We start from the raw sequence: 13584 nt of genomic DNA on the forward strand, positions 1-13584 counted from the left end.
TTGGAAAATACGATTCACTCCGGTTTACGAAGTTCTACCACATGGGTGCACTAGTCGAGTTGTTTGTTATGCTTCCTTTAAAAGTATCTATTTAATGTGATGTGGTTTGAAAATCACTTGCAGTTCAAAGGAATTTTGATAGACGAATAAAACATTGGAATTCCATTATAGTTTTTAACTTTACATCGATATCATGTCATCGAACAAAGATATGCAGCATCTTCATAACTCATAGTGGTTAAACAATTTTGTTACTACTTATTATCAAATTATCGAAATTTGTAATATATATTAAAAAGATATGGACATCACGTTGGATGATAGATTGAATGTATTACAACAAATAAGTCAACGAAAACTTGTTGAAATACTGGACGCGATTCCCGGAACCAAAGACTTAGTAATAGAGCAGAAACTTATGAAAATTTTGGACAGTTTTGTAGGAGTTTCTGTACTCAAGTAATTATTTTAAATTAATGTGGCATGTTACTTCTTGAACAGATATCAAATGATATTATTTTTTACTTAGACGTTATGGCGTTGAAAAGATTTATAAAATGGAGCAAGGCTTGAAGCTCTCAAATTCTCAACACATCTTTTTGGTTTCAAGTGATTTGATTGCTTGCAAAAGGGTACTAGATCAAATACAGTCAGAAATTCCTTCAAATATTAAACCACATGTACAACCATATCATCATATTCTAGTTACTCCATCTGTACCCACTGTTCTTAATTCAATAATCGAAGAAGAAGGTGAATATTTTATTATGCAATTAAATAATCAATAGTTGTTTCAGTTCCATTAGAGTAAGAATGTAAATGTTTCTTTAGGATTATCTGGATTAGTTACCTTACAAACATTATCTTGGGAATTTATAAGATTAGATGGGAACATCTTATCTTTAGAAAACTGTATGTTTATTGATCTTTACTATCACAAAGATACTACATTACTGCCAGCATTAGGACGTAGCTTATGGTCACTGCAACTTATACTTGGTTCACCTAAATTAACACTTTCCTTTGGAAAGTACAGTCAGCAAATGTTCAAAATTATGGAGTCAATGAAACACTGTTTAGGCTCCTCTAATATAGAAAATGAAATAGGAGCTTTAATTATAATGGACAGGAATTATGATTTGGTTACGCCACTTTTAACCCCTGTAACTTACGCTGGATTACTACATGAAGTAGTGGAAATAAATGTTGGTACAGGTATTTTGGGCAAATCTCAAGTTAAGCTAGATCCAGATAAAGATCAAATTTACGGGGAAGTAAGAGATACACCATGCAGCGAAGTTTTTCCAATTTTACATGGGAAAGCTAAATCTTTAAAATGTATGTTCTTATATGTTTCTTTTGTTAGTTTATTTTTCATAAAAGTTAGCAGTATTTTAAATGGTTCATATCAGTGGAACAGAATGCGATACAAACAATGAAGTTATCCGAAATGGAAAGATATGTAGCGACGAGATTACAAAAAACTAGAGATCTAACGCGACAACTTGCTTTTCATATTTCTGCTTGCCAGCTGATAGCAGACACATTAAGTTCTGACTTTCAAACCTTGCAAAAAATAGAAAAATGTATGCTTGAGTGCAGAGAGAGGAAAGAGTGTTTGAGTCATATTGAAAGATATGTAGGTACGTAATTTCTTTTAATAGACAATAACACTATCTTTTTTCAGATGATCTTATTCCTCGCGATCTTACAACTCATTTTTCAGACGATCATCCACTGAGAACCTTACGTTTATTATGTTTATTATCGATTACAAGCGACGGAATTACTCAAAATGAACTGGACTCTATACAAAAACTTTATCTTCACGCTCACGGTTATAAACACATACCGTTATTTTATAAATTGCATAGTATAGGTTTATTAAAGTATAGGACAGAAAATATTTTACACAAATTACCAAATTGGAACAGTGAATGGAATAATAATGCACAGAAGTTAAAGCTGTTACCCAATTACAAGCAAATGGAGCAAAAAAGCCGTTCGTGTGCAAGTTACGTATTCAATAATGTTTACGTACCACTAATCGTTAGTAATATTATTAATTAAATTAATCTACTTGATAATGTTTAATATTGAATGGAGTTGATAAAAATTCACATCTCTATAGGCTCAAATATTAAATATTGTTGTGAATCAAGAAAAGGATACTAAGAGTCTTGACGAGTTGACAAATTTATCAAACTGCGTCATAAGTGGTCAACGTGGTTCATTATTACCAAAAATGGTAGTGATATGTATCATTGGTGGTATTACCTATGCCGAAATAACTGCTTGCCGGTTTATAGAAAAATCGACTGGGATTCGACTTGTACTAACCTCGGATAATATAATAACAGGTAATAAATTGCTGGAGAAGGTGCAAGATATATGAACATCTTAAAGATGATAATCAAACATTTGTAACATTTATATATAAAGTAATTATATATAAATAGTAGCAAACATGGAAGCATGAATATACACTAAAATAGTGATTAATTATTTATATACTGTTATTTTCAACATTATTCACATGAGTGTGAACGGTACAATGATAATCCACTGTTAAACACCCACATAAACAATATTTCAATGTTCCCTGATTTTTAATAATTTCGATTTTCTTCTCGATTACGATCCCGATCACGGTCCCGTCTCTGACGGCCCCAATCTTGTCCCTGTCGATTGTAATTTTGCCTATCACGGAAGTTTCCTTGATTTCCTCTTGAGAAAAAGTTTCCTGTGACGTAAGACGTTCATCATCATCAGTATTTTACAATCATTTAGAATAAAAATCATTTTACAATTTTATAATCATTTAAAATTGCTTAAAGTTTTCATAATTTACCTTGTTTCATTTCGAAAATACGTTCATTAGAATCCACAAAGTTGTTTACTTTATCGGTAAGCTGCAATGCTAGAGATTGTAAACGACTTGGTTCGCTACGATGCATCACAACCGTTTCTGTTGGATCATCCAAAGATGCCATAAGTTCCTCGTTGATAATCATTTTACTAATGATGGAATGAACAACAGGTCGCTTCAGTTGAAACATCTCTGCCAATTTTGGCATAGAAATCGAATCATAGACGTGGGAATACGTGAACAAGTACGTTCTTAAAGCTTCTTCTTTGATTAATCTTGTAAGCATGTCACGAACTTTGTCCGCTTGGTAAAAGAGGTCCCAAACTTTAGCATTCATTTTTTCGTTAATGATAAAATTATTGCAAGCCAACCAATTTCCATTGCGCATCGCTTTTGCCGCCGCGACAACGTGTTCTCTCATAGATTCTGGAGGTCCAACTAAAGACTGACGTTCACTTGACCTCAATTGTTGATAAAATGTCTTGGAAATCATTCTTCTCCTCGCATCAAATTCATGTGCAGCCATGTACGGAATTTCAATGAGCATAGCAGAAACTAAATAAACACACTCAAGGAGTTCCAAATTGATATGCATATGGAATGGCATTTGCCTTTGTTTCTCGATTTTTTCTTGTTCTTTGCTGCGTTCATGTTGTCTTTGAGGAAGAAGACCTTGTGCCAAGAGTTCCTTTACTTTACCAGTCACCATTAAATCAACTAAACAATTATGTGCGTCTTTAATATTCGCGTGACGGAATGCACATAAACCCAAATGAGCAATAGTTCTGTTGTATAAAATCTGTAATTGGAAATAGAGGGAAAAAAATTCATAAAAATATAGAAAAGCATAATTTCATTATAAAGGATACAAACTTGTGTAGCTGGATCGGAATGCTGAATGGTTTCTTGTAAATGGGACATCAGAATAAGATCACGCGCTTGAAACCAGTTATCGTGAAGAGCATGATGATAAACATGAGAAAGAATCGCACGAGTTCTAAGTCTGTCAGTCCCGTCATGAGCATAAACGTATTTACAAAGCTTCTCCATAACTTGGACAGATGTTGCGACGTCTAGACCAAGTTCGCCCTGAATATGTATATATTATATTTTTAGATTTTTATCTGTCAAATATTAATAACTATATACTTACTTCTTTTTGTTTAAGAACATTTGGATCAAATTTATAATATAGATGTTCAATTTTACGTAGATATACGCGGCAAAGTTCAGAAACTGTGCCTTGCCTTTCTAAATATTCTTGAACTTTATCTATTATCATGGACACTTGTTTCTCATCTTTCAACCTAAAAAGATGGTGAATATTTTCGTCTACATTTTCAATTTACTAATTTATTTAAATATATGCACATACCTTTCTACGTATTCATTGCTGTGTGGATCGCATTCCTTTAATAATTTAGTAAATTCTTCATCTAAACGTTCTACTAGCGTTAGCACGCATCCATGTATTTTATAAGGAGGAGTTTCATACTCTTCTGCATCCTCAGATACTACTTCAGCGATAACCATATCTTTTGTGTTCAAAAGCATATCAAGCATTTCTGTGATACGTTCTAGTATCCTGCAAAAAAATAATTTATTAATTCATAAATTGGGATGATTTCATATTTTAAAAATTTATAATATAATACCTACTTTGACCAATATTCAGGTTTCATTGCATCTGATACTTTTGGATTGTAATCGAAAATAGAGGACACGATAGAAAATTTAATTTTTACAGCTACTGCTGGCCCAAGATTATGAGTATCGGCTATGGATTGCAGTTCGTGTAAAAGTTCAATTTGTTCCCTTCGATCGGTACGTTTTTTACCGCGAGCCGCGATGATCTCAGAAAGTTTCTTCAAGACAGCAGCTACATTAATTTCTGCATCCTTCGCAAACATTTTCGGCTTTTCGGATGGAATGGCTACACCGCCTTTGACAGTTTCCCATTCACCTTCTTCGTCGTCTTCATCTTTCTTCTTTTTCCGTTCCTTTTCTTTACGTTCCTTTCGCTGTTCCTTTCGTTTTGTCTTGTCTTCTTCTTCCTCTTTATCTGTCACTCTATTTCAGAATATGCCAATGTTAATATTACATTAATTAATTATTACTTTCATCTATTTGTGTGAATGAGTTAAACATACTTTTTGATAAACCGTTCACGTATATTTTGATATTGACCTTCATCCTCACTACTTGTACTCTCGCTATCTGAAGAACTACCCCAGTCAGATTCACTTTCACTACCTTCTTCTCCATCAGCCATGCTTTTCTGTAAAAATATGAGCTTGTTAATATCAAGAAAAGGAATTCACAAAATATTTTATTACATATAACAAACCTTAAATTTAGAAGTATCTGGTTCACTTGCTTCTGATCCAGCCTTTTTGAAAGGAACTGCACTGTCCTCCTCTTCCTCAGATTCTATAACTTCTTCAGCTAGGAGATTTTAAACAATGATTAATTTTTATTTTAAATAATTAATTTAGAACATCAGCAAATATTATTGAATTATTATTGAATTGAAATATTATTGAATACTATCAGTGAAATTGACTCACGTTTTTCTTCCTCCTCATCATCATCCTGATCTGGATTTTCTCTGAATTTTGCTATATCTTCTTCAAAATCTTTATTATATTTACGAAGTTTTTGACGTAATGAAGTCAATGACTTTGAATTGTTTTTTGACATATTTTTACGACCCTCGCGATCTTCCCATACTTCATTGATGAAATCTTCCATTTCTACTAAACATCTGATGTAAAAACGTGGTGTTTGGCCACCTTCTTCCTTTGCTATTACAGGCAGAGCTTTTTGATAAGCACGCATTAAATCCTCGAAACCTATAGTTACAATATGAATGATTTCAATTAAATGAATACTTATAAATAATTTATATTTGTATAATATCATTAAACATTGTAAGCACTTACTGGACAACATGCTGCTCATATCTTTAATCTTTTTATAATTTCTTATGAGCTTGATGAGATTTGCAATCTCTTCGTATCTTTTTTCTTTGGTTGATCGTACAACCCTCTTAGTTTCTTCTTCTTCATCACTGAACTGAAAAAATTTTACATTATGTTAATGCAAATTTTGTATGTTTACCACAATATAAAAAAGGAAATAATAAAATATTATAATGTTTAAATTTACTGTGAAAGCTGTAGTTGGTGCTCGTTGAACCTGCTCCTCCTCGGAAGCACTATCAGATTCAGAATCTGATCCAGTAGCAAAGAAACGACTCATGTTTAGGAAAATACTGCAAAAAAAGGAACAAATTTAGTAAATGTTCAAAATTTGAAAAGGTGGTATATAAATATATATACTTTATTATTAATAAAATTTTTTACATATATTTATTTATAAAATTTCATAATATAATATAATATTATTATGTAAATTATGCATGTAATTAGAAAAGCTGCTCTGTATATGCGATAATTCTTAAACACATGGTGCAATAATTTGATTAGTATAAGTTTATGTTGAGCACGCATTGCTATTAACAAAAATGATTTAAAGGTATATAAATTATATTTATTCATTTACAAACTTACGTATTACAAAATTGATCGTTTTTTTCCCTTCAAATGGTTAAACTGCTACAGGTTAGAATGACAACGCCATTAAAGGCTGATACACCATAAAATTGCTGGGATGAAAAGTGTTCCAAAAAAAATGGTGTAAAGTTTTCAAATTCTCCTTGATATTTTTTTTTATTCAAATTATTATTAGGACAAAAATTTGATTAATTATCGCACTAATAATTAGTATTAAATAATAATTAATTTAAAATTAATTTGGATTTTTAAACTATTTTGGATGCGTTTTGGAACGTGTATATACTAATTTCCTGGGATCATTATTACAAATGCGGCCCTTCTGTTGGTAGTGTTAAAGGGAGTAGGACTGTTGCACGAAGGGAATAAACCGATTGGGTTAGTACGTATATATTTTTGTTACAAAGATGTAAGTTTCATAATAATATAAGATGAATATGTATAAACATAGGAATATCATATAATATCTCATGAAATATTACGCTTACTATTTTTCAGTCTTTTAGGAATATACACAAGTATATTTCAAAACATTCGACAATGTCCACTATTGCACAGTTTAAAGAGTAAGTAAAGACCGAGAATATATAATGTCGCGCTTCGTTTAATTTATTAAATGTTACTTTTTTAATAAACAGAAATGGTATATACCGTGGATTGGTCGATCTTTTTCTTTAAATATCATTCAAAATTCTTAAACATGCTTTCTATCTTTTAATAATCGTTTTAATTTTATATTGACCCTATGTTTTTAATATTTTTTTATGAGGTTATATAATTGATTTGGTAAAAGATGATATGGCTTTAGTTTATATGATTATGATTATGGTTTATCAAATTATTCAGTGCAATATTAAATACATAGATGTTCCAGACTTGCAAAAATGCAAACTGCCAAAGAACTTTATGATGGGAAACAATACAAGGAAGCATTAAAAGAATACAGTGAACTTATTGGTAAGTATTTGTTCAATTAAAAATTTGTTATGATGTTATGACCTTATGGATCAATAAAATGAATATCCTTTTAGAATTATATCCAAATACACCACTACTTTATGCAAACAGAGCAGCATGTTACATGATGCTTGACAAATATCCTCCTGCGTTAAAAGATGCAAAGAAATGTATTGAGTTGGATCCAAAAGTATACAAAGTACGTTAGACATAAAGATACATAAAAATACATTTAAAGAAATGAACAAGAATTTTAATTCAATTTATTTACGTTTAGGCTTATGTAAGAATTATAAAATGTTGCCTGATTTTGGGTGACATAGTTCAAGCTGAGACTACTTTATCAAAGTTATTAGAGATTGATCCCGAGAATAAAGGCATTACCACAGAGAAAAAAGACTTAGAATATGTGAAAAAATTTCTTAAGGATGCAGATACTGCTTATAATGCTAAAGATTATCGTAAGGTTTGTGGCTCAACTTCTAAATGAACATGTACTTAGTAATATAGATAATAGTGTTTAACATATAATACTTATAGGTTGTATATTGTATGGATCGTTGTTGTGATGTAAGTAATCGTTGCACAAGATTTAAATTAACTAAAGCAGAATGTTTGGTATTCTTGGGGAGGTATCAAGAAGCACAGGAAATAGCAAAGTATATTAATTGCTTTTTTCATGAACCTAAAGTAATCAAAATTATTTTATATTCAATGTCAATGATATTTCAGTGATATCTTACATCTTGATAAGCAAAATGCAGATGCTATATATGTTCGTGCTATGTGTCTATATTTCCAAGATAATATTGACAGAGCTTTTGCACACTTCCAACAAGTACTTAGATTGGCTCCAGACCATGCTAAAGCATTAGAAATATATAAGCGAGCTAAGAATTTGAAAAAAAAAAAGGAAGAAGGGAATGCTGCTTATGAAATGGAACAATATTTGAAAGCATATCAATTATATACAGAAGCTTTGACTATAGATCCTCAAAATATAGTAACAAATGCAAAACTTCATTTTAATAAAGCAACAGTTGCAGCAAAGGTATTATATTTTTATATTTTATTAAAATCGATTTTATAAAAATTACTAATATTTTCACTTAACCCTATAGTTAAATCGATTAAATGAATCGGTAACAGAATGTACGGAAGCATTAAAACTCGATGAAAAGTATCTTAAAGCACTCTTGAGAAGAGCAGCTTCTTATATGGAGCTCAAAGAATATGAAAAAGCTGTTCGTGATCTTGAAAAAGCTTATAAAATGGATAAAAGTTCAGGTAAAGAAGATACACATCTTACTTACAATAATAAACACTTTTATAATAACATATTAATTTATTAAATATTGATAGATAATAAACGATTGTTAATGGAAGCTAAGTTGGCATTAAAAAAATCAAAGAGAAAAGATTATTACAAAATTTTAGGTATTGATAAGAACGCATCTACTGATGATATCAAAAAAGCATATAGGAAACGAGCGATGGTACATCATCCTGGTGAGCTTGAAGATGCGTTTCTATTCAGTTTATTTTAATTATGTTAATCTGTCTTTACGTTATTATGTACAGACCGACATCCTAACGCAACAGAAGGAGAAAAGAAAGAACAAGAAAAGAAGTTTAAAGAAGTTGGAGAAGCCTATGGTATTCTATCTGATCCTAAGAAACGGTCGCGTTACGATAGTGGACACGACATTGATGATGCTGATGGTGGATTCCAAGGTTCGCACAATCCGTAAATTTATGTTGGTATAAGATTTTATAAATATTTCAGTATATGTGGTATAATAATTAACTTTTTTTCTATATAGATATCGATCCAAATGTAGTGTTTCAAACATTCTTTCAACATGATGGTTATCAATTTCGTACAGACGGTTATACTTTCCACTTTGGTTAACAGCATTCCAAGGATATGTTTTCTTCTACTGTCTTAATGTTTCAAAAGATCATTTCATTCTAGAGATGAATATATTGGATTTATTTATCTTTCATTCATAGCACATCCCGTATTATCAGGTAGCATAAATAATATATATAAAACCTATTAGAGAGATATAGTTTTATATATTTATTTAAATAACTGTAAATATGTCTTATATGGTATTCTGATATATATGTAGAGTTTTTTGCAATAAGTGTGAATGAATATTGAAAATCATATCAGTGATCTTCAATAGATATGTTTCTGACAAAGTATATACTTGTATTGATATAGGTACTTATGAACATTACGTTATAAGTTATTTTCCCTTACTCTATTCAGTGATGTTAAAAAGTATGCTAAATATCACAGCGATAATCTATTTCCTCAAGTTACTTTATATATTATAGAATGCTTAAATTATCTTTGGAATGATAAATGATCTTATACACGTCTTTCTGTAGAAATACATATTATATTGAATATCGTTATATTAAGCAATAAATTCTTAAAAAAGCATACGATCTTCATTTACAGTTACTGAAGCATAGAGTTAAGGAAATAACTGAACAAAATAAGACAAATTATATTAAATATGAGCATTACTTCGGGATTTAAAAAACAAGAAAATATGTTAAATATCTTATTTATTCCTTGACCAAAAAATAACATTGTTCATACAGTATAATCGCTAAAATAAAAGATCTTGCTCGCTATTTCATTGCTTTATTTATGTAAATACAAATTTTATTTTAAAAAACATTAGTCATTTAAAATAAATTATCCAGTAATGACTACTTTTTTCTCCGAAGGAGAAAATTTTTTTTAACTTAATAAGATTTCGGACGTAACTAGTTCTTCAGTTGTGTCTGTTATTTTTATTTCATTTTTGCACGCATCTAATGTTAATATTTAATGTGATTCATAATATTCTTTAAGTACGTATATAAGGCACGCTATAATGGTCACAGCTTAAAAATACAAAAAGATACAAAATTCCGGAAGTTACATAAATCTGAGTTGGTTGAATCAAATAGTTCAAACTTAATGCACACAACTAAAACACATTTATCTAAAACTCAAATAAAAATATGCAATAGCACCTATGTAGTTATACTTTTAACAAATACACATGTATATCTAATATTTTATTAAAAATTAAAAGTTTACAGTTATTAAACAATTTTTCTAACATTTATAAAGCAAATTTTTAATCGTCGGTATATAAGATAGCACATTTTCATCTTAAATATTTTTGGAGCTTTGTATCTTTTATGCTAATATTATTGAGCATGAAAGTACTATTTAAAAATATAGTATGTTAGGTTTTTGAAGTACTTCGATTTTAGTTTAAGTAACTGATTCATAAAAAATAAGTAATAAATTAAGAAACTTTCCTCCTCCTGTTATTGTACAGTTTATATACTATAGCACTTCGTACTTTGTAAATCGAATATGGTGTTTGCAATCTTACACATACAGCATAAGTACTTAAACATTCAAGCAATACTATGCTTAATGATATATACATATATACAAAAAATCTACTAAAATCCTGAATTAATTTCGTGCTATAATAGAATATCATATTGAGACTATTTATTTGATTCGTTGTAGGATGCCCTACCCGCCAATTCAAGTAAGTAACGATCAGGATGATCTTTCCAATCATTAGCACTTAGCTTAACGGTCCTCTGCTTTTCTGCTTCCTTCACTTGCCACTTTTTAATTTCCAATTGACGTTCCCTGTAAAATATTTCAAATTAATTTTTTTATTGAAATCTATTCATCTCTACATAAGAGAAAAAACAAAAAAAAAAGAAGATACCTTAATTTCATATCTCCACAACCCCAAACTTCTAAGCTAGCAATCGGATAAGGTGCACCTGCTATACTGACTGATTGGAATGATTCATCTATACTAATATACGGCGAGCGGGGATTACTTCCGAACCGTAATCCATGAGGATAACCTCTGATGCCCGTATTCAAGTATAATACTTTAGCTCCCTTTTCAATAACCCTATATGAAGGAAACAATTCAATGCCCATCGAATCTTCGTCGCCCCAATACAGATGACTTTCACGCCATTCTATCGCTGAACATATGCAGTATGTAGGACGCGAAGTATCTCCATCTGGATTAACAATCCGTATGAATAAAAGAGTGGGTCCTCTATATCCTAATACATGGTAAAGAAATCGATTAGCTCCTGTTCCATGTTCTAAGCTATTGTACAATAATGTCCAGTGTCTAGGACACACATTGCCCATTCTTTTAGCTATGAGCGCATGAGTAACATCTTTTGGTGAATCATCTGTCTAAACATATATTTATCTTATTATTTTACAATTCAGTGAAGTATATATTAAATTTCAAATGAAAATATACCTGAAGATAACATTCAGGTAGTGTGCTTGATAATAACCACACGTAACTCATAGGTAACAAAACTTGTGGAAAACATAAAGAATCTGGTTGCTCCAATATAGGTGTTGGTATCTCCAAATGTGGTTGTGGTTGTTCTTTGGATAAAAGAGCTTTACCATTTCTGTAAGCAGTTGTTAGTACATGTATTATATATCGATGAGGGCCATATATTAGACGTGGACAATGTTGCCAGATCCAGTTGCTCACATAACTCACAGACAAAGCATGTTTGCCATGAAACTGTAATACACATTCTATAGTTTTAGTTTCGTATAGGTTTTGGTTAATAATGCTAATAAATATTAAATTTACTAACACACGATGATACAGCTGAATCGATTATTTGACCTTTATAAATACAGGGAGGAGTTCCGCTACTATCCATAGCAATATTATAAGAAATGTTCAATAAAGCTGTCAATCCATCAGGATTTATGCTTCCATCTCCTTTTATATCAGAATACATCTTTACATAATTCTCTAATACAGTTTGATCACTCATTACAGAGAGGAACTTCTCTGCTTGTTGTTTGAAAGAATTGGCACTCAAGTGCGTAGTATTAACATTGGCAGCATGATGGAGATAATTGAATAATTTTTCACCTAACTCTGGATAATTGGGGAAGAGATAGTGTTGAAATATAGATATTGTTATCCCATTTATACGTTCCTGTTCATGAGTTAAATGAGACAAAATCTGTAAAATGAACAATCTAACTAATACATGCTTTCTAAAATTAATTTTAATAAATATTAAATCTTAATATATCTTAATAGATATTATTAATGTTGATAAATCTGCAAACTAAAAAGTAATAATATCTTATTTCATTAACATGGAAAGAAGTGACAAACAGTTTTATATTTATTCACATTTTTAGGAAAAGACCAGAGATGATCTAAATTAATTTTTGCAACGCAAAAATATTATTTACAAAAAACATATTACATCAGCAACATGACATCGTAGGTTATACGAATTATAAAGATTGTCAAAGGAAAAGTGGATCGAAAATAAATTAGTTAAGAAATAATTTGCATATTATTCGTGAACCATACAAGTCAATTTGCGTTTTTAAAATGTGAAACAAATATTTGTGACGATTAATGATTTTCAAAAGACGATCGACATACTTCTGCGATATATCGAATATATCTGTGTCGTTCGATTTACGAAAAAATAGTAATTACAAATTGACCCTATACCTTTGCTAGACTTTCAATTGGAAAGAACTGCATGTGCGAATTACTTTCTAATTCGGTCCCTGAGGAACTTTTCGAAAGATTGTTTGCATTTGCATTATCACCAACATGAACCACAGCATCAGCCTTCTTGGTGGATACATGTCCACCACGTGTTGCTTGATTACCCATTTCTACCAGTTTAATATTAAAGTATTAACAAATTCACTCTCTTATCTAAACATATCATCACTCACAACAACAAACATGCATACAACCATATGCAACTTTTTAGAATATTGTCACGAATGATACGAAAGCAAGTGTTGCATTCGCGACAAATCGAATCCCACCCGCCCCTCCAAATAATTTCCCTTTTAAGTATGTTCTATTAACTGTTCACTAGATTATGTTCGAAAATCGGATTGGTTAGTCAGAACCCAGGAAAGATAAAGCCGAATTTACACCTTTTCACTTTGGATGATTATAACGAATGATTCATCGAAAAATAATATTTTCAGTTATCGTGAAGTAACCAGTGAACAAAGTAAAGCTTATTTTAAATGAATTGAATAAAGCCGAATTTACATCTTTTTCAGAGCAAATGTGAATAATGAAAGCCGGAGTATTTATA

The 13584-nt window shown here is 30.7% G+C and overlaps 4 protein-coding genes across 9 annotated transcripts; 2 read left to right on the forward strand and 2 right to left on the reverse strand.

Moving 5' to 3' along the window:
• Window positions 1–301: 301 nt before the first annotated feature.
• Window positions 302–2509, forward strand: LOC132914985 (vacuolar protein sorting-associated protein 33B). Its single transcript, XM_060974577.1, has 6 exons — window positions 302–459; window positions 530–753; window positions 832–1338; window positions 1413–1643; window positions 1727–2049; window positions 2132–2509. Exons 1-6 carry the CDS (start codon window positions 302–304, stop codon window positions 2393–2395), a joined length of 1707 nt encoding a protein of 568 aa, XP_060830560.1. The 3' UTR covers window positions 2396–2509.
• Window positions 2493–6560, reverse strand: LOC132914973 (eukaryotic translation initiation factor 3 subunit C). The gene is made up of 12 exons (XM_060974540.1): window positions 6442–6560; window positions 6038–6143; window positions 5812–5944; window positions 5437–5721; window positions 5217–5314; window positions 5020–5147; window positions 4529–4939; window positions 4245–4454; window positions 4023–4176; window positions 3743–3958; window positions 2852–3668; window positions 2493–2743 (listed from the first exon to the last, which is right to left on the reverse strand). Exons 2-12 carry the CDS (start codon window positions 6128–6130, stop codon window positions 2610–2612), a joined length of 2679 nt encoding a protein of 892 aa, XP_060830523.1. The 5' UTR covers window positions 6131–6143; window positions 6442–6560; the 3' UTR covers window positions 2493–2609.
• A 133-nt stretch (window positions 6561–6693) lies between these two features.
• Window positions 6694–10053, forward strand: LOC132914991 (dnaJ homolog subfamily C member 7). 6 transcript variants are annotated; one of them, XM_060974594.1, is made up of 11 exons: window positions 6694–6822; window positions 6943–7010; window positions 7310–7401; window positions 7476–7600; window positions 7679–7867; window positions 7942–8060; window positions 8134–8452; window positions 8523–8688; window positions 8764–8910; window positions 8983–9135; window positions 9225–10053. In XM_060974594.1, exons 2-11 carry the CDS (start codon window positions 6985–6987, stop codon window positions 9311–9313), a joined length of 1425 nt encoding a protein of 474 aa, XP_060830577.1. In that variant the 5' UTR covers window positions 6694–6822; window positions 6943–6984; the 3' UTR covers window positions 9314–10053. The 6 variants fall into 6 exon arrangements, with proteins under 6 accessions (XP_060830577.1, XP_060830580.1, XP_060830575.1 ...); XM_060974597.1 differs by having other exon boundaries at window positions 7319–7401; XM_060974592.1 differs by having other exon boundaries at window positions 6723–6853.
• On the reverse strand, window positions 10048–13304 carry LOC132914989 (uncharacterized). Its single transcript, XM_060974590.1, has 5 exons — window positions 12975–13304; window positions 12085–12465; window positions 11730–12008; window positions 11166–11659; window positions 10048–11083 (listed from the first exon to the last, which is right to left on the reverse strand). The coding sequence occupies exons 1-5, from the start codon at window positions 13140–13142 to the stop codon at window positions 10933–10935; spliced, it is 1473 nt and encodes a 490-aa protein (XP_060830573.1). The 5' UTR covers window positions 13143–13304; the 3' UTR covers window positions 10048–10932.
• Between the last annotated feature and the right edge of the window lie 280 nt (window positions 13305–13584).

Source organism: Bombus pascuorum, chromosome 15 (assembly GCF_905332965.1).
Source record: "Bombus pascuorum chromosome 15, iyBomPasc1.1, whole genome shotgun sequence".
NCBI lineage: Eukaryota > Metazoa > Arthropoda > Insecta > Hymenoptera > Apidae > Bombus > Bombus pascuorum.